This window comes from Corvus hawaiiensis, chromosome 16 (genome assembly GCF_020740725.1).
Source record: "Corvus hawaiiensis isolate bCorHaw1 chromosome 16, bCorHaw1.pri.cur, whole genome shotgun sequence".
Taxonomy (NCBI): Eukaryota; Metazoa; Chordata; class Aves; order Passeriformes; family Corvidae; genus Corvus; species Corvus hawaiiensis.
This window is the reverse complement of record NC_063228.1, coordinates 2,046,259-2,072,161: the sequence shown is the minus strand read 5'-3', so window position 1 is coordinate 2,072,161 and position 25,903 is coordinate 2,046,259. Positions and strand designations below refer to the sequence as shown.

Sequence of the window (25,903 nt, the reverse complement as noted above, 5' to 3'; positions counted from 1 at the left end):
CCAGGTACAGATGCCTCAGACCCAGCCAGAGTGCTGACCTGCCCCCAGCACAGTCCTCTGACCGACTCTGCTCCTGGTAAAGACAAACTGTAGGTGATTTTTTTCCTCCCTAATATTTCCTACTGATGGATCTGTCCCTGCTTGCAACAAGAAGGTGGAAGAAGGAGCTTTTTTCAGCCAATAACTTCCTTTCAGTCAGTTTGGGTTTACCCCACTGTAAGCTCTATTTAGCATCGATGTAGACAGTTTAACATGCCAAGCTTAATTCTCAGCAGGGCAATCAACAGCCCCTAGTACTGCTTGCTGATTTTTCATTTATGAAAGGAAAGTGAGAAGCCAGCAGAAAAGCAATTCAAAAGTAAAAACACTTCACTTTTCCAGCTGCCAGTAGCTCAGAACTACTTGCCTGTTGACTCTAAAGCAAGGGCAATAGTCTTCTATCACCACCTCACATTATTTTTCCAATAAACCATAGATATTCTTGTGACAGTAGTGACATTGACATAGCACAGTTATTTTAGAACTGCATAGTTCAATAACACCAAATCAAATTACAGATTTAATTTTCCTTCACAGACAGGATAGTTACCTGCTTGGCTTTCTCCTTCAAGGCAGTCAGCTGGGAGCTGTTAAAACCTGAGACAGCCCCAAGAAGTTCCACATTTTTGTCAAAAGTCCCTGGGTCCATGCACTCCAGTTCTTGAACTGACCAAAAGACATTTGCTTCTGCTAATTTAATTATTTCATTTGAAGAAGGAGCTCTGGTTCCCAGGCAATCTGAAAAAAGTCAAAAGAGTTTTCATCAAAGAGACAACAAACTAAATCAAAGCAATATTGATATTTAAGAGAGCAACAGACTATGAAAATTAACTACAGCTGATATGATATTGATAAATTAATTATTTTGTAATTAAATAATTAAAAAAATATTTATATTGTTCACGTCCTGGATATAAAACCAGAATTTGCCTAATTTGCAAGACATTGGTTATTTTCTTTGTACTCCAAAGGCAGTGCATGCTGGACAAGAGCAGACATACATTTCAGAACAGTTACAATGCAAGATACCATAATAAAACGAAAATATGGATCTGTGCAATAAGAATAACCAGTATCTTGCAAGTTTCATTCAAGTCTAATTCTCTAAAGGCATCAAAACCCAGGCAAGAGCTTGTTCTGAGGTAAAGCCACCATTTGCTGGGAGCCTTGATTCAATAAGAGTGAAATGCAAATGTTTGGGATGACCCTGGTGGAAGTTCACCAAAAAGAGCTTCAGCAGAATAAACGCCACGTTCAAATAGCAAATTCAACTCAACAGGAAAGTAACAGACATGAGAGGTCCTTGCACTCTGAAATGCCCTGATAGAGATATGTCTTGTAAGACTTGCCTGACATTTAAACAAGGTGAAGAGAGGAGCTGGATGTGTCAGAGAAGCACGGGGCTTGTTCTTTATGTCAAGCCTGTTGTTAAAATGTCAGGATCTAGAGAGGGCTGTTCACTTACCACAGAACTGTTTGGACAGACAAACTGCCTTTAAAGATCTTATTTACAGTCAGCTTCCAGCCCTATGCATTATCCAACCAGACAGTTTCCATTGTGTGTTTTAACAAATCTTAGTCTTTGTTGGCATAATCTACCTCTAATGTTGATGGAAAGCAGAAATTAGAATCCTAATGTGGTTGTTTACTGCTCCCTCTCCTGTCACTAATTTAGGAAAACCTTATTAAATAATTATCTAAACCAAATAATCCCTACATGTCTTCAGATACGGTCATTACCAGTAAAAAGCATGGATTTCACAGATGCTGTGCCTCAGCTAAGCTCCCCCAGATAAATAAATTAAAGTGAGGATGTACAAAGTAGATTTGTACTTTGAAAGGAGGCAGAGGAGGGATTTATTTGCATCAAAGGAAGCTGCAGTAGTGGGTAGAACACTGAAAAGATTGAATCTGTTGAGCAAACGAAAATGCTGTTCAGCTTCCACTGTACCAGCTGATGTTCTGCTCTCTCTTTACCTCCCTCTTGTGAAGCTGCATTGTTTCCCTTTCCCCTGCTGCAGAAGGTCAGCTTTTCTCATGTAAATACTGCCCATCCAGACACAGTGCAGCTCCCTTCCCCAAGTCATGAAAACCTAAGACTTTGTGTCCTTGAAAAAAACCCATTGATTTTATTATCTTTAACACACCAGATACACTGGTGCGATTACACAGGGAAATACTAATTAGATTTTTGATGTGATGCCCCTTTGCTCTTCCTTTTGCTATACATGTAGTTTGATGAAAAACATATATACATATTATAGTATCTCAGTGCTTGTGGTGAGAAACCTGAGTTCTTTCTCCAGCACTGCCACTGCTCTGTGGTAGCATCTCAGACACACAGTTCCCAAGTCTTGCTTTTCACGTTCCATCTTGCCTGAAGCACCTTAAAACCTTTGTTTTTAATCTTGATATAGACACAGATGTAAGAACTCTGTCACTGGTAATTGCTACTGTTATTAATATTAGCTCACAACTGTGAGAAATGCAAAATAGCATTGGTGGCATGAAAAGCATCAATGTCATTCTGGAGTAATTTTCGTAATACCCAATTTTTTAGTGATTTACAAATCAGTAATTAAACCTCATTCCTTATTGAAACCACTGTGTGAATTTGATGGAGCTGATGAGATTATGTTTGGTAACAGAAGTTCAGTACCATGTTTGGACTGCAGAAGCATTTCCTAGAGTAGCACAAACAATCCCTCAACTTCTCACCTCCCACACTTTCCCCCAGCTGAGCTCATGCACCCCAAGTGAAGACTGAGGAGCCTCCACAGCCTTAGAGCCAAGTTATCCTTTGACAAAGACCATCAGCTTTGCTGGCAGGTTTGTATTGGTCTTGCAATGCAGATGAGAGAGCTCTGCAATCGAACTGGACATGAGCTAGGGTGATTAGAGAAGTCTTTGGGATTCACGTAGATCCAAAGGCTTAAAAAAGCACACATAAGGACACAAGTAGACTGAAATACCTGCTGCTGAACCTTTGGTCCTGTGGCCCGTGTCTAAAGAAACATGGCTTATGATCTGCTGATTTACTTGTTGAAGGAAGAGTGAATTTCATGCATACAGGTGAACTAACACCCTGCTATTTCACCAGCTTGATCCTGCTTTTTTTAGAGCCTGATGGTTGTGTAATGACTCCTCTGATCAAATTAGGTCATGTTTTGTTTCAGGCTATGAAAAAACACAAGTCTTAGAACTCCTTCCACCTCTCTCTGTCTATGAATACAGCATTGTAAGAGGCAAATTCATTCCCAGAGACACATAGTCATCATTCAGCGTTCCTGCTATACAAGCACTTGGATTTCCATCATGGCCCAGGGCTTGCTTTGAGCTTGAATCTCTATTCTGCTAGGCAGAAAACCAATGGGGGGATTTTCAAAGATAAAGGCAGACAATATCAAACTCCTTGAATTTGTTTGGGTCTAAATTCCCATTGGTGCTTTCAAAAGCTTTCCCCACAGCAGGATTGTTTTCCATGGCACAGGATGGTACAGCTTACAAATTCTGCCTGGATGAATTTCAGATAAGAGAAAGAATAGTTATTATAATAATCAAACATAGTCAAAGTATGTACCTTATAGAAAGAAAATGATCCATTCCTCACCAGAGATTCTAATAGATTCATTTGGTTGCTAATTAAAATACCTTTTAGACGATTACAAACTTTGTCCATTTGGACGGAAAAAACACAGTGCCACCACTGTCAGATTTAAGAACAGATCAGTCACCATATGCTCATGTCTGGCAAAGGATTAACTATGTGCAATCTTTTGGCACGAGGGTAACTTGTCACCTTCACAGGTTTTTAGTTCAAGGGGTTTCAATTAGATTACAAAGTAAAAACAAAACATTAAAAATAAACAAACCCCTCTAATTCACATCATTCATCGTTTTCCTTTGTGCACTCAGAAACATTTCAGGAAATGCTTAATTATGCAATCCTGTAATAAAAGTGTTTCAGCAATTAGTCAGTGAATCATACAACTCTGATGAGCAGCAGAATGAAGACTCCCAACTGGTTTTTGCCAGAAGTCTTTAAGTTGCTCAATACTTCACTTTTATTGTCTGGCTTCTCAGAATGCATTCGATGACAAAGTGAGACAAAGTCTGTTTGAATTGCACCATCACAGCCCCAAATGGCAGCACTTTGAAGAGGCCCCAGGTGCAATACTGACCAGCTCTGCTGAGAGACAGGCGGATGCTGCCAGTGCTGTTGGAGACTGACTCGAACACAACTGATAGAAGAAGCTCTTCAGCTGAAGAAACTGGTCCAATTGTCTTTGCTATTTGTAAGATGATATCTGGGAACTTCAGAAGGAAAGAATAAATAAGACTTCTCTCTCCCTTTCAAAACAAACCAATTTGTGGAGAAAGACTTGTGCAGCCCTTAGCAAAGCAGGGGTTAGTAACAGCTCAGCCTCGTCCCATTGTGCAGACGTTTCAGAAAAGAGTAATTGGCTGCTACTGAAAGGTCATCAGCACACGTTTGAGGGGGAAAATATTAGGAACAAAGCAAATTCTGAGTGATTCTCCCTCCTGTATGCCCTCTCAGCTTCTGGCAACACCTGAGCACTGCCTGATTGGCATCTGTGTCCAGACACTGCCAATGGAGGAGCAATGAGTTCCACCATTTTAATACGGGCTTTATCTCGCTTGTCTTAAATTTGCCAGGTAAGTATAAGAACTGAGGATAGGGACCCAATTAAATTATGAGAAATAACTTTGACCTGTTTGCCTTCTTAAAGCTTTTTTGACCTCTCTCCTCCACCCGACACCTTACTTTCCTTTGAAGAGTCCTTACTTTCCTTTGAAGAGTCCTATTCTATCTGGTCAATTATAAGCATTATCTCCAATGGAAAAGCTGCTGTGTTCACATATTTCTGCTGAAAAATGAATCTCTCATCCAGTATGGTTTACTCCTATGCATTAAAAAATTAAGATTATATGAACTAAAGAGGGCAAGGAAACTACAAAGTGCAATGCTGAGGCCATCAAATATCGTTACTTGTACTATGTTGGCCCCAGGGCAAAGGGCCACATGAGTAAATGCTAATTTGATCAGTATGATCCCATTAATAACAGGATAAGAAACACAACTTTTATGATTGGAAGGCAGGGGGATGGAGTAAAGAGCACTGCAAGGTGTAAAGTACTAAAAATAAGTCTGTGTCACTATAAATGTCCCTTTTTTTTCCTATGTGACAATGTATAATTGTCACTGTACACATGCAAATAATTGCTTATAGTAACATTACTCTCAAGAAGAAATCTCATTTGATGGAATCAAGCATATGTGAAATATTAACACAAGGTTCCTTGACAAAAGAATTATTTACCTAGTTTAGCATTCAGGTTACATAATTTAGACTGCATTATGACATTCACAAATCCAAGTTCTAAAATACCTGTTATAAATTTTAAATTTTTAAAAAAAGCATACCTTTTCAGCAAGGACATTTAATTCCTCTTTTGACAGCAGAGCTATGAATGGTCCAACATCTAATGTTGTTTCTGCTGTCCAGTTGTTTGAGGAGCTGAAAAAAATATTTTGAAAAATTATATCAATAAAGAATGTTACAATAAAAGTAATACTAAAACTTCAGTGTTTTTATAATACTTTATCATACAGGAAACACAGACAGTTCTATGCCAATGTGATGATTGATTGTTACTAGCATCAGATTGTATTTTCTTATCTCTCTGGGCATAGGGCATCAGTGGAACTTGCAATATAATCAGAAAAACCCTTCAAATATGGTGGTGATGGAGCTCTCCCTCAATAGTCAAGTGTTCTTAGCATTACAGTGTTTGAACAAAGAGAAATCATTCTTTCTTTGAAAGAAAACTTACTATTTTCTGTCAGTTCATATTGCAATAGTAGTCTGCAAAATGGTTATCAAAAGAGAAGTAAAAACATCATCCAAATCTGACAAATGTTAGTCAGCCCATTTGGTGGGTGACTTAATAAAACACTTGGATAAATAACTTTAAGCCTGACAGAGCCTACAGAAGAGGGTAGCAACTAATATGGTACTAGTTCTTGTTCCCACAAACAACTTTATTTGCTTTGTTGCTCCACTATGAGGATGTTAAAATATTTTCAAAATTAAATAATATAAAATAAAGTAAAATCTTATTTAGCACCATGTGCCACGATTCAATAAAACCGATCTGCATCAAGATCAATGCAGGGCTGGGATCTGGTGGAAAATACAGTTATCCTATCACAGAAAAACGCTGACTAGCAGGAGGCTGAACAGCATCTAACGTGATTAGGTGGATCAAGTGGCTGACTTTGGGGTGAAGGGGTGGTTAGAAACCGTGCATCCAGTCTCCCTTTTCAAATGCAGGTAGTTCTGAGGGACAATGCAAGAGAGACACAGTCTATTCTTGTCAGAGAGAGAATGGCTTTGTTCTTTGCCTGGCTGATACTGGTGAGGTTCCAGTCGCTCGCCTAATCTGAGACCTTAGCGACACCCAACAGGCTGCCAACTCTGCTGCTTCAGCTGCTTGAGCTTTATATCCCTCTTCTTCTCTGCTCTCTCCTATGGTGAGAGGTGCTTGCAGTCTTCTTTATTTGTCTTCTCACACCAGCACACCGAGTATCCCACTTCCATTTTCCCATTCTTTGCATTCCTGTGCCATTCTCTGCCTGTAACCCCCTTCTCTTGCCTGGCCAGCAAGTCTATTTGCCTGCCCCCCTCAAACATTACACTTTCTCTCCTTTTCCTCTGGGACTTAAGTCATGCAGGGTGTCCCTGGGGTTGTATTTTGTTCCACAGTTATCACATTACACACAAGAACAGAAATGTCATTCTAGTGGACAAGGCCTCGAGCCTGGCCAGTGACAGAAGCTGCTTTGTGCTGTTTTCACTGCAGCTCATCTGGGCAAAGCAAATGCTTGGTATTTGCATGGTGTAACCACCAGCATAACCCAGGTGGTGTATCCAATACCTTACCCATATAACTGAAGGAGTTTGTATTTAATTTCAGTCTTCTGCTCATGGCTGAGCTCTTGGCAAAGTTTGAATTGATGTAGGGCTGCTGCCATTGCCTTCAGGGACATTCTGCCATGTAGAAAGGCTGCAGGTAAGTAGCAGATTAGATTTCCAAGGAGGTCAACATCATATTCATCAGCAATGGAGCTGTTCTGAAACAAGAAGCATTTGCCCTGTTGGCAGAGCTAACCTTGGCTCTTGCCCTGTATCACTCAGTTGCATCACAACTCATTTAAGCCCTAAGGAATAAAGACAAAACAGTTTGCACTGGCAACTTAATCTACAATTTCTGCTGAGACTGCCTTATATTTTTTGTTTTACCAATCCAGCTGGTGATATTTCATAAGCACTTCTCAGAGCTTTCCGTATTCTTTATTCCATACTGAATCACACAGAAAGAATGTGACCACCCAGCACCTGCAGAAGCGGTGCAGTTCTGTCTGGCAGCACAGCCCTCACCCGGCCCCTTGCAGCAGAGGGGCCCCAAGCTCTTGTTGTTAGAAGGCTGAGCTCTGAGGCGTTTCTCAAGCAGCTGCCAAAACACTGGGGATTATACAGCTGGTAGTGTGTAAGGACAGGAATAGCCACAGCTACATCAAAGAACTAGTTTCCCCTAAAAACTAGTGAGTGCTGCAGCTCCCCGACAGCAGAAGTCACTAAATCCTCCTGGTACCACCACCTCTCTCATGGAGCTCCCTGTGCCACAACAGCTCTGCTTGGACTGGCACTGCTTGGAGCCAGGGGAGCAGCTCAAGGTGCAGACTGGTCAGCTCCAGGCTGTCCTGGCCAGCAATGACAATTCATGAGAACACTTTGTAACATGCATGGAATCAAGGAAAATTGTTAAGGAAGGTTTCCTTAAGCAGCAAACAATAAAGTTGAACCAGTACATAAACCCCCCAAAGAATACAGATGGACAGGTGAAGAACTCGGGTAGGTGGTGACTCTCTCCACCTCCACGGTGTCTCCTCCTCTGCTGAGCCCTCCCAGCCATACCCACCAAGCACTCCTGCACTTTTTGCAGGACAGCATCCCTTTTGTGATGGCTTGGATTCAGAAGGTCCATTCCTGCCTTCCCTAGACGTTCAAGGAAAGGGACGCACAAAGGGCCTGTAACGTACTCCAGGTACTCAGAACTGCAGAAAGAATTCAAACAAACAGTCTCAGAATGCAAACCTGACCTTCATACACCCACAGCCATACCCATAAACATCTGTGATGACAGAAACATTTAGAGACAAGGCTGGACTTGAAAAATCATAAACCAGACAGCCCAGAAAAATTGCAATTATTCCTCACCTTACTTCAACATCCATCTTCTTCCAGTTCATCAGGACATGAACTGAACTCCAAAAAATGGCTAAGAATTATAAATAGCTGCAAGTGGATGAAAGAGCTCTGAGATGCTTTAACACCATATAAAACAAGACTGTCTACAGTTCAGAAACTTTTCCCCTTTCTCTGTTTCATTAGGAATAATTCTCTGATGAAGATGTGGTGGGTGGCCTAAGGACCACAAGCACTTTTAGAGTAGGTTTCCTTTTTATCAAAGTCCAAAAATCCTGCCAAAGTAAACAAAATTATGCTCATCTCCACACAGAGTGGCAGACAACCTTTGCAAATAAAGCCACAGCCCACATCTGCACTTGCCTTGCCAGGGTCTGTAGACAACAGCACCAGTGACTTCTGATGGCCCTGAACAAGCAACATGCAATTGTTGCCAAATAAGTGGGTGCTGCAGTTTGTAGGAAGCTTTGCATTAAAGTCTTTCTATTACTATTTCATAGTTGTTAAATAGAATAGAGCCTTTTCAAACTGAATACTTTTCTTACTTTTTCAATTAAAAATTATTTCACAAAAAGAATGGTTCTCAGTCCCTTTTATCACCTTAGGCACATAGACAGAAAAAGAAAGGAAGGAATTAACAAGTTCTACAATTTAGGAGTTCTTATCAATATGCAAGGTTTTCTTCTAAGAAAGAAAGCTGTCACTGAAAAGTTTTGCTAACTTACACAAATGTCTTAAAACACACTGAAATGTTTTTAATCATACAGAGCAATATGCTTCAGCAGCACTCAGTGGTTTTGTCTTATATATCCACTCTCCAAAAAAACCCTAAACAAATAAGCAAACTTAAACGAAATAAGCCCACCTAAAGGGGAAAAAACCCCTCAATTGTGACAAAAATGTGCTGTACTAGACACAAAGTATGACCAACTTTCACTTGAGACAGACTTTGCCTACACACAGTGACCACTCTTGATAAATTACCATTTGTTTGATTCATCAGTTTTCTTAGGACTGAAGGGATTATTTAAAAAGTGCTCAGAAGTTAAGATGGACTAAGATATAACTCACGGAAGTGCCAGTAAGAGGAAGGGAGGAATAGATGCATTGGAGACTTTCCAAAACTTCCAAGCTAAACAATTAACCTAAAAGCAACAAAAATTTAGGATCTTAAACCTCTGTCAATTTTAAAGAAAGGAAAAAAAAAAAAAAGGCTTGTTATTGCAGCATATAAATTAGCATCTATAAGACTGTGCATATTATCTTCAGAGAACATTTTTATCTGGCTTTTTTTAGTTTTCTTTTTGTAGACATCAGAGATGAAACATCCTCTATTTGGGAACATGAGACTGTTTGTATGTTTTCAAAACTTCTGTGTATTTCCAAACAGATTAGTCAGGAATTAACAAGTCAGAAGGGCTGTAGGAATTTCTTGCAATTTTTAAGTGACAAACGAAATTTTCAAACTGAAGTATGATAACAGACAAATTCACACATAAAAGATTTAAATAAAATATGCTAACAGACAAGCTGAGACATACAGGATTCTGAAAAAAAAACCAAACAAAAAACCAAAGACAAAACAGAATGAACCAAATTCTAATTTACCTAATTTGGATATTGGGTAGGATGTTTTTGTACATAAAGTCTTTTTTTTTGGTTTTACCTGATATGGAGAAAGAAGATGAAGATTAATTTCAAAGAATTTAAAATTGTTTAAAAACGTATCTGTGTCCATACTTTCAATGAGCTGACAAGTTACTCCTTTCACAAGCTGTCCTGTGCTGATAGGAAAAGAAAATGTCAATCTTTTGAATATTTAAGAAGGATCTAGTCCTTACTTCCCACGGCCCCATCCTAAAACAGTTTCTTCACCTCTCTTTCTCATTTCTTATAATTAAAAGGCTCTTGAAAGTAAAAATGCAAAGAAATTGAAAAATATCAACTAAGCCTTAAAACACCCAAACCTCTGCAATGCTTTGATCCTGATTTTGGTTTTGAAGACCCTTTTTAGTGAGGGGGTGAATTATCCTGCGGTATCCAGGAATGAACAAACATAAAATAATACAAAACAACTACATATTGTTTACCTCAAAGTTGCTCTCATCATAAAACTAGTCTCTAAACCCCATTTCAAAAGAGATATAATCCATACCTTAGAAGGTCAACAGGATAGTTTTCCTTAGACAGTAATTCATACAGATACAAAGCCTGAAATTAAACCACCATAATTAAAGTTAACTTCCGTTAATCCACTTGTAAGACACAGTGACTACTGCAAGGTTTTTGTACTCTCAGCTCTCTTGTTTCCTCTAAAGGTACTTCTAGGGTCCAGTTTGAGCAACCACAAGGTTTGGCATCCAGTGCTGAATTTTTTTTTCACAAGACAAGACATCACTGAGTGGCATTATGGGATGTTGTTAAACCTGTACATGGCCCACAGCCACTGAAAAGCTTTGGGCTGAAGGGATGTCTGGAGATCATCTGATCCAACCTTTCATCTCTCTGGACAGAGTCAAAGATTTTTACATGGAAATGTCTAATATGCAGCACTGGAAAGAGAAAATTTACATGGCAGAAACCTGGGAACTTAAATTCAGCATATTAATGCTTCCTTTTACAGCATTGTCTCATAATGCTGCCTGGGCTCTAAATGCCCTTTGGTGTTTATGTTGAGATGTAATTGGGGCAGTTCCTTCCTGTTACCTGTGTTCCTTGAACACAAATATATTACACCACTTTTCTAATTCTTCCCTCACACTAAATTGCAGTGGATTGGGAACTGCATAATAATTTTTACCTGGCTGCTTCTTAGTTCTTTTTCTTTCAGCATTGAGGAATTATATCCAGTCTGCTTCCATAAACCAGAAAGAGAGACTTCTTTAAAGAAAGCTCCTTGTATATCTTTGACTGATGAAGAAAAATCTCCAGATGCAGCTATCTAAAAAGAGGAACACAGAAATACATGGCATTTCAGAATTGATGCTTAGGTTTACAGGATTTACTCTTCTTCCTACTCTGTGTAATATTTCTCTTAAGAGGATAAAGGAAAAACATGACAGTATTAAAAACAAAACAGAAATAAGCAAGAGAGAACCTTCAAAATGCACTTGGTGTTCAGAAAAAAAGCAGTAGAACCATTAACCCTTGAGCTGAAGGACACACCTTGGTTTAATTCATGCTCTACAGTTCTGGTTACTGTGCTCTTGTGCAGAGAGAATCTGCCACACACTCGAGTTTATAATCACCTTCCTGAGGATGCCTTGTTGCTGTGCAGGAGATAAGTCAGACAAGTACTGGGACATCGTGCCTCGAATAATCTGAGACAGCTCCCTGGGGTTCATGCTGTGGAGTGACTGGGTGCCAATTCCTGTCACCAAGGCGCCCATTTGGCTCACGTTATAAAATGATAAAACCTGCAGGGACAACAGCACAAGCAAACAGGAAGTTTTCTGGCTTGAGAACAGCAGATATATTTAAAAGCAAAAGTCAATAAATAAATCAAAACTATTCTTGTTAAATGCTTAATACATTTCTTGCCTGGGAATACCCTTTCTGTGTTGGTCCATGGAACAAATGTGTGCAGTTTCTCAGAAGTTCCTTTTTCTGCAACTTCAGCCAGGACCTGATTCCTTGCATTAAAATATATTTGAATATACAGCCTGGGATCTCTGACCATGCAAATTCTGCTTAGGGCAGTGACACAGACAAAATAATATATACAGCTGCCAAATCCAAATATTCACTCTCTCTTTTACTAGAGAATTACTTTGGGATGTACAATCTTGGACGCTTTTGATTTAAACACATATTTCAGACCACTAACTAAATAGAATTCATGTATTAAACTTATCAAATTTTACACTTATTGTTGAGAAAAAGCCATTTCACCTTTAAAAACAGAAGGTAGGAAAGCTGTTATCAGAGGTACCTTTTCATAAGAGAGATATTTACTGGATAAAATCAGAACTTGGCTCTTTGCCCACCCAGAGACTTGGTTTAATGTTGCAACAGCATTATGCACTGCTTCAGGTGACAGAGATTCCAGCTGACTTGAAGTTAGTCCAACCACAGCATCTGACAGAGATCCAAGGGTATCATTCAATGTCTGGTTTTGCATGGCAATGTTCAGGAGTTGAGATTTGAGCTAAATCAAACAAAAAGAGCAGATGGGAAATAAAAATTTGCCAAGAACCAATTTCCATTACCACCCAAAACATTAACTGGAATCTCTGGAATAGGCATTGGCAAATATTCACACACTTCATAAAATTTCAAAAATAGAACCACAGTTGTGAAAGGAATATGGAACAGGAATATAAAACAGAATGAGAAAAGAATGAGCACTCAAAATGGGTTTCTATTCTTTGCATGCTCAAGAACTGTTTTCCCTTATTTCTTAAGTCCCAGTAATTTTTCACTCATTTCTTTCCTTATTTAAGAAGAACATCCCTCCTCCTCTGTTTACAGGATTGCGTTAGGCAAGAGGAACAAGTGTTGTACCCACCTCATGAAGCTCGGCCTGGAAACCTCTCAGCTGATTGCATTTAATCATTTGATGAAGTAGAGCCCGGGCCACAGCTGCCTCCATCTGCTCCAGGTCATCATAAAAGCAAACCAATAAACCCAGCCTACAGAGCAGAAATACATTAGCTCCCTTCTGACATAAAAGGTGTCACTGTTGGGAAATGGAAACACAGCTTGGTACCTTCTCCTTGTGATCACAGCTTGAGCCATTTCTGTTTGTCAAGAGTGCCTCAACCTGCAATTTTTAAAACTTAGCCTGTAACTGGGGTATGAGAACATGCACTGGCCTTTGTATTCAGCTGAATTCTGCCTCGATTGCTTGTGCTTGAAAATTTACCTGTCCTGGTTCCATTTGTCCATGGCTGGATTGTCCCAGTTAATGACTCCACTTCCCTTGACAGGATAATCTTGAAAATGATGGAGGGCTATTACTAAGTCTCTAGAAGTGGCTGGCTGGTTTGATTGGATGTTTTTGAAGTCTAAGTCCTGCTTGGATTGCACATGCAACACAACCCATTTGTGTTTCAGAGCAGCAGCCAGAGCACAACATGGCCTCTTTATCATTTTAGGATTAAGCAAAGCCTGCTGTATTTCACATCAAACACAGGACTGGCCAATGGATGGAGGCCTGTCCAGTTCAACAGTGGTTTGGAGAAAGCACACTGAGGCTCACTGCCCAGTTGTGCCAGCACAGCAGTCTGCAAGGCAGGGTTGAACTGAGCTCATTTTCCTTCACAGTTCCCATGCTGTAATATTTAAGTCAACATTTCCATTAACCTCTGCAAAGTGCAACCACAGCCATAGTTTCTGGGGAGGAGGAGTCACACCACCATGGGGAAATGCCTCTTGTAGGTGTCCTTCTGGCTTAGACCTTGTGCTCATTTACTGCCTTTACCTGCAGCCCTGCAAAGAAAGAGCTCTGAATTGTGCACACTGTCTCTGGCCTTTGAGCTTTATAGTGATGGGGATGAACTGGTTTGTAGGAAGCCTGAGTCAATTCCCTGTCCCTGTAAACTCTCAGCCTTTGCTTTCATAACTTAGAACAAGAACCTCAAAGACATGGCCAAATATATATCAAGCTTTCCTGCTACAGTCCCTGGTTTTTAGCAGCTCAGTGAGGCAGGCACAGGCAGAGTCTGGGCAATAATCTCCAGATGTGAATCAAGTCAACAGCGGACAATGCTGCAGCACTACCACAAACTCAGTCAAATTCTACAGCACAGAAAGGCTTTTAGTTCCTCTAGTCCCTCAACAACAACCTGCCAGCGATATAACAAAACATTCCTTCAGCAGCACATCTGAATTCATGGGACATCATCAAACCAACATACAAATTGAAGAAACATCTCTAAGAGCATTTTTATAACAAATAATTACATTCTGATGCATTATTACATACCCACCAAGAGCTCTTCATCTCCTTTGGGATTTGCAGAAATGAATAACACTACTTCTTAAAAGTAAAAGTGCATTTAAATCAACAGTATGGTTAAAATGAGTAACATAAACTAAGTGTGTTGTAAAAATGGAATATATTAAAGATTATGGAGCATGACATTTCTCTCATCTGTGAGAATGTGGCAGCTCTTGTGAGTGACAAAATCATTTTTAAGATTTCTGACATTGAAATTTAGAGCGTGGGCATAACTCTTCTCCCGCTTACTCCTCCGACAATGAGCAATGCCTCATGGAAGTCAGCGAGCTGCACTGCAGTAATGACAGGAGCTCTGAAGCCATAAAGCATATTCTCCATTAGTTTAAAGCTCCAAGGTATCCCCCAAGGAGACTACAAATAATTTCACACAGCATTGTCTTGGGACTAAATACATCCATTGATATGACAGTGTAAATGTAAATGTGGAATGCAGAGCTTTCTCACACTTGCTGCGTATTTATGAGTAACAGCAGTTTATTTTGGTTTTTTATTATTGTTAAAGTTACTTCAGTGCAGATTTGACAGCCCTGAAAATTCAATTTCCTGCTCACACACCTAACATTCAAGCATATTTAGGCGTGGCTCATCCCTACCCTGCAGGACAAAGAGGACAGACAGCAGGGCAGGCTTTACACCACTTCACTATGTGGCTTCTCTGGTGACACCCATGTCCTCAAAACCCACTTGCAGTCCTGGCTGGCAGGAGTTGAGATTTCCTCCTTCAGTCCTAACTGTAACATGATTTCCACCAAACACCTCCATGTTCTATGATTCAAGCAGCCAAGATAGCCCATGCTCTGCTGTCCCAGTTTATTTTATTGTTCCACAATGTGGTGGAGCTCTGCCTGGGTCCCCCAGATACTGCTGCAGACTTCCTACAAATGCTACAGGCATCTCTTCACTCTGGAGCAGGAGACAAAGCATTAGCTAATTAGGCACACCTCCAAAAATTCATAAAGTAGCAATTCTTCACTGTTGCTAAACAGAGCTGGATTTCAGCCTAGATTTTTCTGCTGGAATGAAAAAGCTGTGCCACGTTATCAATTTCCATTTTCTCCTTACTTATTCATTCCATCCATACACAGCCATAAAAGAAAAAGCAAAGCAGCCTTGCCTGTAGATAGTTGAAGTGTTCCTCATATCAAATCCTGACGAGTTTATCCTTTTCAGGAGGGCCTGTGCAAGCTCTGGTGTGATATCATACACCGTGTCCAACTGCTTTGTTGCGTTGTCGTAGCTAATGAACAGTCTGATCTGACCAGCACAAACAAAACCATCATCAGCTCTGTGAAACAACAACAGCCTATAAAGTATGTGTCTGACACTAAATTAATTGACCCTATTCATGTTATAGAGAAAGGAAGAAGATTTGGATAAAACAGTATTTCTGAAGGCAAAGCTGAGTGAGTGATTCGAGTGATTCTCTGCCAAAATGTCATATAATTTGAGGGTCTTCTATCATTGGTCCCTTTCAGTAGAAGTCACAGAAGTCTGATACAGATAAATAATTACATATTAATGACAGGCAATTTAAAATTAAAAATATAGAAGAATTTTGTAAAGAATACGTTTATATTTTCCCTCTATATTTTCTCTTTAATTAATGAAAATACATAAAGTTATTTTTCATGTTTAAATTTGCATTTGTGTTCATATTGTTTGTAGCTGACATCCAATCACACTTTGTTACTTACTTCATTGAGACTAATTTTCAGGATTTCTTCTAATGTGAGATGGACCATGTATCTTCCCAAAATCCATAAGCTTTCTGCACTGACCCAAGAAGTTGATTCATTGAACTCTGTTTTGTACAAATAAATACTCACTACAATGTTAAGAAAGTAATTACTTTTCAAATACATTGTACCTAATATATTGTTATTGGTAAATAATAAAAAAAATCTGCAAATCAGAAAAATCCTTAGCAGAGAGAGTCAGGTTCCCTCCATTTGCTACATTTTAGCACCACACTTTTATGAGCCCATAAATTTTTTAATGAAATGAAATAGTGTTTCAAATGTCTCAAATTTTCTCATATAAAAACAATGAATGTTTTATGTTGTTGAAATAGAGAATGGATGAAGTGTGGGACAGGAAAAATTTACCCAAAAGTATTAAATATGGAGCAGTATTTTTTAAATTCCCTTTTCCTAATCAATTGCATTATTTAAGAACATCAGGAAGGCATGACACTTTATGTATCTTATATATTATTATTGATGATGCCATTTATTTTGGCAATATGCAATAGCAATAATGGAGAAAATGAAAAACTGTTCAAATACCTACATGGAAATATGTTGACAAAAATACAAAACACTGCATAACAGTTAAAAAATGCCATTCATTTAGTAACATTCTCCCAAGGACTGAAAACAAAATCAAGATCCAAACATCCCTGAGAAAAAATATATTTATGGACTCCATGGGTACCCTGAGCCACAAAGACCGTTTTCTCCAGAGTGTTATGATTTGGATGGCTCAGTGTGTGACACCTCTGATCACATTCCTTGGCAGTGCTGATACTCACACAACTCTGCTAAATAAAATCATCAGAGCACTTGGAAGAGTTTCCAGCGTCGGGAAAAAACCAGCCTGTATCTATCAGAAGCTGAAGGACTCCATTAAGAGATTTTTTTGAAAACACAGATCTAAGCTCCTTAACTGAGACAAGATGATGCTCCCAGCAGACTCGTCAGGCCTGTGGTTTTTAAAGTGATATTACCTCCCATTACCCAGAATATTACAGGAGCTGAAAGACCTGACAAGAGAGCTAAAGACAAACCAGCACAATTTAACGATGTTGACCGTGGCCTTTAGCAGAACAGACTTGCACTTATCAGCCATGGCAGCTGTGATCCCCAAAAACTGATCCCTGTCCCAGGTGGTCCCAGTGCTACCCACATATAAAGTGAATAAATCACCCTCCTGCAGGACTCTTCCTGCACTCTGCTGTGGCCTGGGCACTGCAGATGAACATGAGGGAGCTTTAGACTTCCAGTCTGAGTGTGCCTGCCCAGGGCTGATGGTTCACACTGCCACAACCAGCTGGGAATCAGCCCCTGCTCGATGCCCTGGGAGTGGAGTCACCACATCTACGCTGCTTTCAGCATGGGAAGCAGCAGCCAGGAGGAAAAAGAAGCACAGCAATTCCCAGTCCCTCCCAAGCTGGGTGATCTTCCACAAATCAAGGGTTCACCAATGCTTCAGACACAACCCAAGATGATGCTGAGTAGCACCAGGCAAGTTCTGCATCTTTGCTTCCCCAGCAATGCGCTGGCACTAACATCACCTCACAGCAGCAGCATGAACCTCCTCTTCACAACTTATTACTCTGATATTTTGAAATGGCAGGAGACACAGGAGGCAGATTTAGCTCCACTGAAGCAAGTGGGCATTTTGCCTTTAATTTCTAGGGAAAGAGGAAGAACACACACATATAAAAGTCAAAAATGCTCCCAGGACAGCTGTGTTGGGATGTTCAGTGAAACCCAGGCACCGGCTCTGATGGTTCAGTGCCCTGCACAGCCCCCTTGTGGAGCCCATCCTGCCTGTCCCAGCTGTGGAACAGCTGTTTAAGGCACATTAACCAGGCAAACAGATGTGGGAAAATGCATCCAATCAGGATTAATTAACTTCAGTTTTATCTTGTCCCTTTGCTGATCGAGTCAGTGCCATGTGCTTCTACAACATCCTGCATTTCTTTTGTGTTTTTAAACAGTGCAGTGGATAATGTATACTGAGCCAGAGCTGTTTTTCTCCTCTGAACAGGAGTTCAGAAGGGAACAACACACTTTGGCAGAGCACCTGGCCACTGTATCCTATTTCAGACTTAGTAAGTACAGAGAGAAAAGACTGGCATACGAGAAAAAGACTTTGTGTATAGCTCTGTGCAGAACAGAGGAAGAGTCCATTGGTTGGACTTGATCCTGGAGGTCTTTTCCAGCCTTAACAATAGCATGATTCTATCCTATAAGCGCAAGCATCATTGGAGAACTATTTGTCATGAGTAACAAACACGTTATATTTACTGTGTTCTGGAGAAAAGGTATTCCAAACAGCTACTCTTAAATAGACCTGTGTTAAACTGGGCAAACAATTCAATACAGTGAACAGGCCTTTTGCTGAGTGCTTTTCTCTTATGATAAGCAAGAAAAAACCACTGTAACATACCACTCATGTTGTAAGACTTCTGTAGAATCTGCTTCATCCAGCCATACAGAGCTCTCTGAGTGCTTGCTGAGGTTCTGTCATAGAGGTCCTTGAATAATGATGATCTAAGTGATACAAGGGCATTTTAGTTCACTAGTGAGTTAACTATTCATTTTTTTAATGACTCACATGGACAAATGATTTTAGAAACAGCGACACATAAGCAGAAAGCTGTGTCTGGAAAACAGACTGAGACCATATAGCAACCTCTTTTTAAAGAGCCAGCAAATCCAACATAGTGTCTGAAAAATAAATGGCTTACAAGTTTCTGAAAGCATCCTCCAGCAGAAGGTTTGGGAGGCTTCCAATAACATCAAGGTGGAGATAGTTCACTGCTGACGTACTCAGAACCTGGCTCAGGATATCCACACAGTCCAGAGCACTCAGAGCCAGGAAGCATTTATCCAGTGTTACAAGGAACAAGGTCCTGTTTACTCCTGGGCTTTGAAAAATTCTCTCTCTAGTCTTGTCCCAGTCAAGAATAATATTTCCCACTTCCTGCAAGCAACAAAGTGTTAAAGTAGTATCTCTGATTAATTCAATATATTGTTCATTTTGAGGCCTGACAGAGAGCACTCTACACAGAACATGATGCTATTCTCATGAAAAACAGCTGCAAACTATTGGTTGTTTGCATTACTTCAGATCATTCCTTTCTTTTTTTACAAAACTACAATGAAACCCAAAAAAAGGATCCAAAAGGCTGATTAACAAAATTACTAATTTCACCTTCTTTAGCCATCTTGGCTCTCTTCCCAACCACTGAAAAGAAGACACTCCCTGAGAATTACTGGCCCTACCTACCTTAGATGTTACTGTAGGAGGGTGAACTCTTCTCTGGAGATGAGTTTCTCTCTACTGATTACAGTGAAAACCCAAATGACTGACTTGGACTTGCAGCAACTTTGAGACAATAAGAATTAAATGAAGTTAAGTCTAATCTAAGAGGAGAGGGAGTTTTGGAATGCAATCCAAGCCAGGTAAGGAACTGCAGGGCCTGCACTGCGAGCCCCCCAGTCTGTCCCTTTCTGTTTATCTAAATGGACGGTTTATCCACTGACAGCAGCTTTTCCTTTTCCAAAGTGTAAAGTCACTTACAAGATGCTCCTTTTTGCTGTGGAAGAGGTACTTCATTGCAGTTTGGAACTGCTGCTGATCAAGCTGTTGCAATTCAGACAGTAGTTGCCTGGGCTGGTATAAAAGGTTCTTCAGGTAACTTTTTATGGACATCTGAAATATAGAAAAATATGTGTAATATACATAAAACTCATACTATTGTACTAGGGGCATCTTTTACTCCCTGAAAATCTCTGCTCAAGGAGAACTAAGTGCTTAGCTCTGTACTGTCTGTGCTGTCAATGATCAAAATAACTATTCTCCACACAAACTGAAAACAAAAATAATCTAAATGCATTCTGAAAGACAGTAATTTTCAAATCCTATTCTTGGCTTCGTGAACAAGTCCTCTCGAGGGAGCTTTTTAGCAAAGATGCCTCAGTTTCTCACTTCATAAAACAAGAGTAATAAAGCTTTTCTGCTTCACACAGCAGAGCTGTGAAAAGGAAACTTCTAAAGAGCTACAAAAAAACGAAAAAAAAATCAGGTACCATGTGCATATTATTAGTTTAAAAAGGGAAGGAATTGTGCAATTAAATGGGAGGAAAAGTCTGTACCAGGTCATATGCCAAAAATATTCTCTTTCTCATCAAGCTGCACTACCACTTAACAATCTCATGCCTGTTTTGAAAAATTTAAGGGAAATGATAACATTGGAACAGAAATAAATGTAAGGCTCATTAGCATCAGACTGGAGTAAAATCCCTTCTAATTCCTGACAGAATTATTTCAGAATTGGTTTGCAATTTGAGTTGCAATTGTTCTTTACTGCCTTTGCTTAACTTGCATTGCCACCACCAAATATTAACACAGTTCCTTCTTCCCTGGGGGTTCAGCCTGCTGAGAGCCTCAGGCTGCCAATAAACCTGACAAAGGGAAGGGGCAGTGGCAGGAAAATATAGGTGAGGATGAGCTGTGACAGCGACATGGAGCTTGGGACAGGGTTCAAGCACTGTGGAGCTTCTGGGAATGCCTGAGGCTCAGGGATGGCACAGTTGACACTTCCCTGTTTCAGTGTGCAGGGACGAGGGAGGGGCTCAGGTTTGATGAGCTGGGTACAGCTCCACTTAAAGCAGCTCATCACGAATCCTCAGCAGCAGGAGGAACAACAACTCCTTCCTGCATCACTTCCACAGCCATAATTTACAAAAACAGCTTTCAAAGGAGCTTTAAAAGATGGAGACATTTTGTAGGATGCTCTGGAGCCTCTCATTCCGCAAGGAGCAGTGTGAACTACAGCCAGTCAAAACCTGTCATTTTCTGGGGAAGCAGCATTTATATACACTCAACTCAGAAATAATGAGCCTGAAAACTCCTAATTCCTGCTTCCCATCAGAGGAAAAACAAAAAAGATCGTTATTATTATTTCTGCCTTGCATTCTCCTGCAATCTTAGGGGGAAAAGACAACCTATGCCTATTTCCTGTTTAGTTGCCACACTACAGATGTGTCAATTACCTCCATCATTGGCCACCTAGCTTTGGCTACAGAGGTAGGCTGGTTTTTTAAATTCATTTTCAAATAAAAGTTTTCATGCATCTTAAATGTCACAAACCTGGAGGCTGCTAAGAGTAAACATAACTTCCTGAGCATGAAAATATGCCATGACTTTTGTAAGCATATCTGCTGTCCAGACATCAGAGCTGTAACAGAAAACAGGACCAAAAATGACCGTAAAATAATATAACGAGTTAAATAGCAGATTACCAAAGTAAAGAAGAAAAAGGGAAACAAACAGTTCTGCTAACACCATACTCACAAAAGTATTCTGGTTTTTGCCTAACCAGAGTAAAAGTTGATCTATTTAACGCAACGAAAACACATAGTTCAATGGGGAATGGAATTAATTAGTTATGTTTCTTTCCATCTGATTCCACAACCACCCACAATAATCTCAGTTTTCCAAGGTGTTGCCATTAGTACCATCTCCAGGCACGTGCTTCTGGGCACCCCATTATGCCTGTTCTGATCTGCTTGCAGGAAGTACAGGGAGTAACTGGTGCCTTTCCCTCAGCACAGCCATTAATTTCACTGTCTTCTTTACACAGCCACTGATTTTCTCAAAACATGGAGTGGAATGGCCTTTGAGGCTTATACTGCTCTTTCAAATTTAGACAAAATTAGCAAATAGTTCAAAAGTCACCAGGAGCTGGAGGATGGGGGATGGAGTGGGACTGAAAGAAGGAAGTGGACAGAAAGCTGGAACTGCACCTAATTTCCTTAAGAAGCCATTTGGACACATGTGAGCAAAGTTATTTATCAAAACTTCTGAAAATTGAAGTATATATTCTCAGCCTCATTCTATTTTTTTTTCTTTTTCATGACAAACAGGTCTTTCCCTGTTAATAGGAAATATCCTCCCAGGAGACCTAAATCCAGGTAATCATATGTGCCAATTTCATTCTATCCATAAAGTTCCAGTTTCTGTGGAAATGAAACAGATCATATCTGAAGTGCAAGATAATACCGAAAAATCAAGATAGTGAGAGTAATTCATTACCTTTGACAATTAAGTACATCTAGGAGAGCTGCACATGAAAAATGGAACATAAATAGTTACGGTGAGACACTGAGTTTTAATTCATTTTAGAAGTGTTAAGAGGGAACAACTCTGTACATTACCATTCAGATATTTCCCAGCTATTACTTCCTCCTAAGGAAAAATTACGAATATATGTAATAAATTATTATTTTTAGATTATAAAATGTTAGTAGAGAGATCAAATAAAAATACTCACCACAGCTTTGAGTAACAATGGAGGCAAATCTGTAAAAGATTATCCCGTTACTAGATGTTAATTTAATGTTTTATCATTCAATTGTATTACACAAAAATACATTTATTGTATGTAGTGAATATAAATACATATATAATTTATTTGCAAACATTTAATGCAGTTTTGATTACATTTATTTGCAGAAAAACAGTGGGGAGAAAAAAGGCTGTTAAATAATAATCAGTCTTGGTGAAATTCTTTGCTGGCATAGCTCCATGAAATCAAGAGAGCAGAGACCACTAAACAGCACCTAATTTATTACACACAGCTTTTTCCACCCCACAAAATACACCCCTTAGACAGGAGTTCTGGTCTTACCTTCAGAGTTCTGACTGTGAGTAATCTCAGCATGATTCATTGATATCAACAAGAAACACATCTTCAAAAGTCTGGACATTTTTTCTGGTGTTTTTTAGAATAAAAAGATACTTGAATTGAAAAGGAAAATAGAACAGAGTCAAAAGGCAATATTCACCCCAAACTTTCATAGCTATAAATCAGAGACAGCCTATGCTATGGAGTACAGATAGAGATCAGAACAATCCAGAACTGCTTGCTCCCAGGTTTTTAATTTAGATCTTTTTCTAGGATAGAGATATACCTTATGCAAACACAAGTCCACTACAAGTGTGTGAGCAGCTAGAATTATCTCCCTTTAGCAAGTGGCTCATTTAATTTTCTTCCTTGTAGCACCATTTATTTACTAAATTACACTGCACCTAAATATGACTTCAATGCAGTTTTCTTAAAGCAGGCAAGCAAATCCTTTTAAAATCAGATAAAAAAGAAGATAAATAGAGGGAGAAAGGAAATTATAAAGAAGCTTCAAACAAACCCTAAGCTTTTCCTAGCTGGTTAAGCTGCCTGCAGGATCACTGCAAACTTAATCTGGGACCCTCCATTTGCAGATGTCTGACCTCAGGGGGGGGACAGCCTGGCCCTTGTCCCATGTCACTGTAGGGTGCTCCAGGCAGGGAGGGGAAAGGAGTGCTCCACTTCCCTGCTGCCACATTTGGCAAAAAGGGAGAAAATGTCCTTATGCTCTTCTGAAGCAGAGGGAAAGTCACACATTTGGGAAACAGACCATGTCACTTCACCTGGACGGATCAAAGCCGTGGTCCTTGTACTCACAAGAAGTGTCCCATCAATGTTCCACCACCATCTCAGACAGTTTGTATAGAAAGAGATGTTTTAGTAGCTCTTGCTATCCCTGCTGCCCTGTGCTATGCAGCATGAAGACCACTGAAAGATAAATTATCTGAAGGGCAGTAATGGGATACCCAGAGCCTTTCACTGGGTTGTCACTGACTGCCATCAGGAAAAAATTGACAGTCTCACAGTCATCCAAAACAAAATGAATGTGTTGCTTTTGGTCCTGTTCATAGACATAGCAGCAATGCAATGGGATGGAAAGGAAGCAAAGACTGGGCAGCTCTCACTCACACAGGGGTTTCTGCAGCCACGTCCCCTCCGCAGCTCTGACGGCCATCAGCTGCTTCAATCCACACTGCAGGGAAGATTTTCTGCATCTGCACCCCTCAGCCTGACCCCCTGCTCAGCCTGAGAGTCACCACCCCACAGGTAAAACAATTAATTAATCTGACGTATTAGATGATGCCTTGATCCACAGATTGCAGCTTCTTACACTGGGATTAGTCCCTGATGTAACAAATGACATAGAGGGTCCCATTGGCCAACTTGGCTCTGACCACAGAGAGACTTTGTTAGTTTTCTCTCCCTTTCCCTCATTTCAAAGGTTTATTTGCAAGACACTGAATTTCTGCATTTCTTTTTGTTGCTGAATTTGGATCTGTGCTCACTGTCTCTTTTTTCCCCCAAAGTTCTCTGCCACGGCTTGAGTTACAGATCTGACAATTTGATAAATACAACACCTTTTTTGGACTGTTTAATCCCATGTACCAAGGTACTCTTTTATGAAAACGTCTTCCAACAAGCCTCCAGCAATACTTCAGTCTACTGCAAATACTTAAATCCAGTCTTGTAACAGGAATGACTCAAACTGACAGATGATGAAAAATTTAAACATTAGACTAAGAAGCTATCACCTCTATCCTGCTCTTACACAGACTGAAACCCCTTTCAGCTACTCTTTTGGGAGCACCACAGTAAATGTCTCTCATTCAGATGTATCTGGTTTCCCAGACAATGAACTCACTTGTGTTTGTTTCAGCCGGTGCTCTAATAATTTTGCAGTAAGTTTTTGATAACTCTGCGTAGGTTAAATCATGCTTCCAGTGTCAGTCCTGATGTTTATTCCAATTCATTCACTTTGATCAGGGAGTGCATTTTAATTAAAGCATGCTAACTTAATATATAAGGAGATTAAATGCTAAGGGAAGTGCTTTTTCACCCTGACTAACTCAAGCGGACAATCAGCAGGTGCACAAAAAGTCTGCTGTGCAACAGCCCTGCTTGGTAAAACAATCTGTGGGATGAAGCAGTTCATTTTTTCGGTGAAACAGGTCTGTTTGCAGTTCACAGCAGCTTTCAGACAGCCCCAAATCACACTGTGGGGATCTCCTGCAGATCCCATCCAGCACTTTCCCAGAGATCATTCCTTGAATATGCTGTGATCAGATCTCTGACAAGTCACCCTTGCAGGACTCCCCACTTACGAGGAACTCCCAGATTGCCTTCTCCTTTCACTCCCCAAACAGCCACTATAACATGTACAGAAATCCTAGACATGTTATCACTCACTCCACATGCAGTCGCTCTCTTATCTGAAGCTTGATAACCAGAAAGCTGACCTCACAATCACAAGCCTTGCTGATAAGCCTGGGCACTGCCGGTGCCCACCTTCCCCCTTGCACCCGGGCTCTGAGAAAAAGCACCACACGCTGTGAGGGAACCCGCAATGGGTCCGGGCTGGAAAGGGAGAGAGGGGAGGAGAAGAGAAGGAGAGCCAGGACCCCAGAGCACTTTACCTGCCTCTGCCGTGTGCGCCTCCTGCCCTGCACTGCGGGAGCTGGGCGGCTCCAGCCAGGGACCCTGAGAGCAGCGCCAGGCCCAGCACCGCCCTGCAGCCTCAGGCGCCGGCCCAGCAGCGCCGGCCCTCAGAGCGGGCGGGCAGGACTCCCCTGCCGGGCTCGGCGGGCGAGGGACTCCCAGAGCAGGCAGAAGGGGACACTTCTGTCCCGAGATGAAGAGAGCTCAACAAGCTGTGCAGGGGAAACGTAGGGCTGGGGTGGTGCTGCCCGGCTACCTCATCTCCCCGGCCCTGGGTTCCTCAGGGCAGAGTATGAACTGACTGTTCCTGGGATCACCCTGCAAAAAGGGGCTGTGGTTTTGACGGATGAAGCTGTTCCAACTTTGCTTTGAAGGTTTCTGGCTAAAAATCATGCCCTTGCACAGCATTGTTTTCCTACAGTGCAACACACCCAGTCCACCCTGACAAAACAGAACAGTTTAGTCACTCTCTAGGGCAAAACACTGCACTCAGCGAGAGCACTGAAGTGCAGCCCGGACACTGCCACCCACAGCAGG

At 40.6% G+C, this 25,903-nt stretch overlaps 1 protein-coding gene across 3 annotated transcripts in view; it reads right to left on the bottom strand.

Annotated features, from left to right (window-relative positions):
* OTOA (otoancorin) overlaps positions 1-25,620 on the bottom strand; it is a 41,409-nt gene extending 15,789 nt beyond the window's left edge. The window contains exons 1-22 of one of the 3 annotated variants that reach the window (XM_048321254.1): positions 22,715-25,620; positions 22,358-22,386; positions 22,242-22,272; positions 22,120-22,147; positions 21,175-21,262; positions 19,603-19,734; positions 18,767-19,002; positions 18,466-18,569; positions 15,987-16,093; positions 15,407-15,546; positions 12,838-12,961; positions 12,262-12,477; positions 11,579-11,746; positions 11,131-11,271; positions 10,486-10,541; positions 9,997-10,114; positions 9,402-9,475; positions 8,044-8,179; positions 7,005-7,195; positions 5,486-5,579; positions 4,221-4,353; positions 590-777 (exon numbers count right to left, since the gene is read on the bottom strand). In XM_048321254.1, the coding sequence (XP_048177211.1) occupies positions 590-777; positions 4,221-4,353; positions 5,486-5,579; positions 7,005-7,195; positions 8,044-8,179; positions 9,402-9,475; positions 9,997-10,114; positions 10,486-10,541; positions 11,131-11,271; positions 11,579-11,746; positions 12,262-12,477; positions 12,838-12,961; positions 15,407-15,546; positions 15,987-16,093; positions 18,466-18,569; positions 18,767-19,002; positions 19,603-19,734; positions 21,175-21,262; positions 22,120-22,147; positions 22,242-22,272; positions 22,358-22,386; positions 22,715-22,793 (2,613 nt within the window). In that variant the 5' untranslated portion in view covers positions 22,794-25,620. The remainder of the gene's footprint in view (positions 1-589; positions 778-4,220; positions 4,354-5,485; positions 5,580-7,004; positions 7,196-8,043; positions 8,180-9,401; positions 9,476-9,996; positions 10,115-10,485; positions 10,542-11,130; positions 11,272-11,578; positions 11,747-12,261; positions 12,478-12,837; positions 12,962-15,406; positions 15,547-15,986; positions 16,094-18,465; positions 18,570-18,766; positions 19,003-19,602; positions 19,735-21,174; positions 21,263-22,119; positions 22,148-22,241; positions 22,273-22,357; positions 22,387-22,714) is intronic. The other 2 variants (XM_048321255.1, XM_048321256.1) reach the window with 2 other exon arrangements.
* Positions 25,621-25,903: the final 283 nt, after the last annotated feature.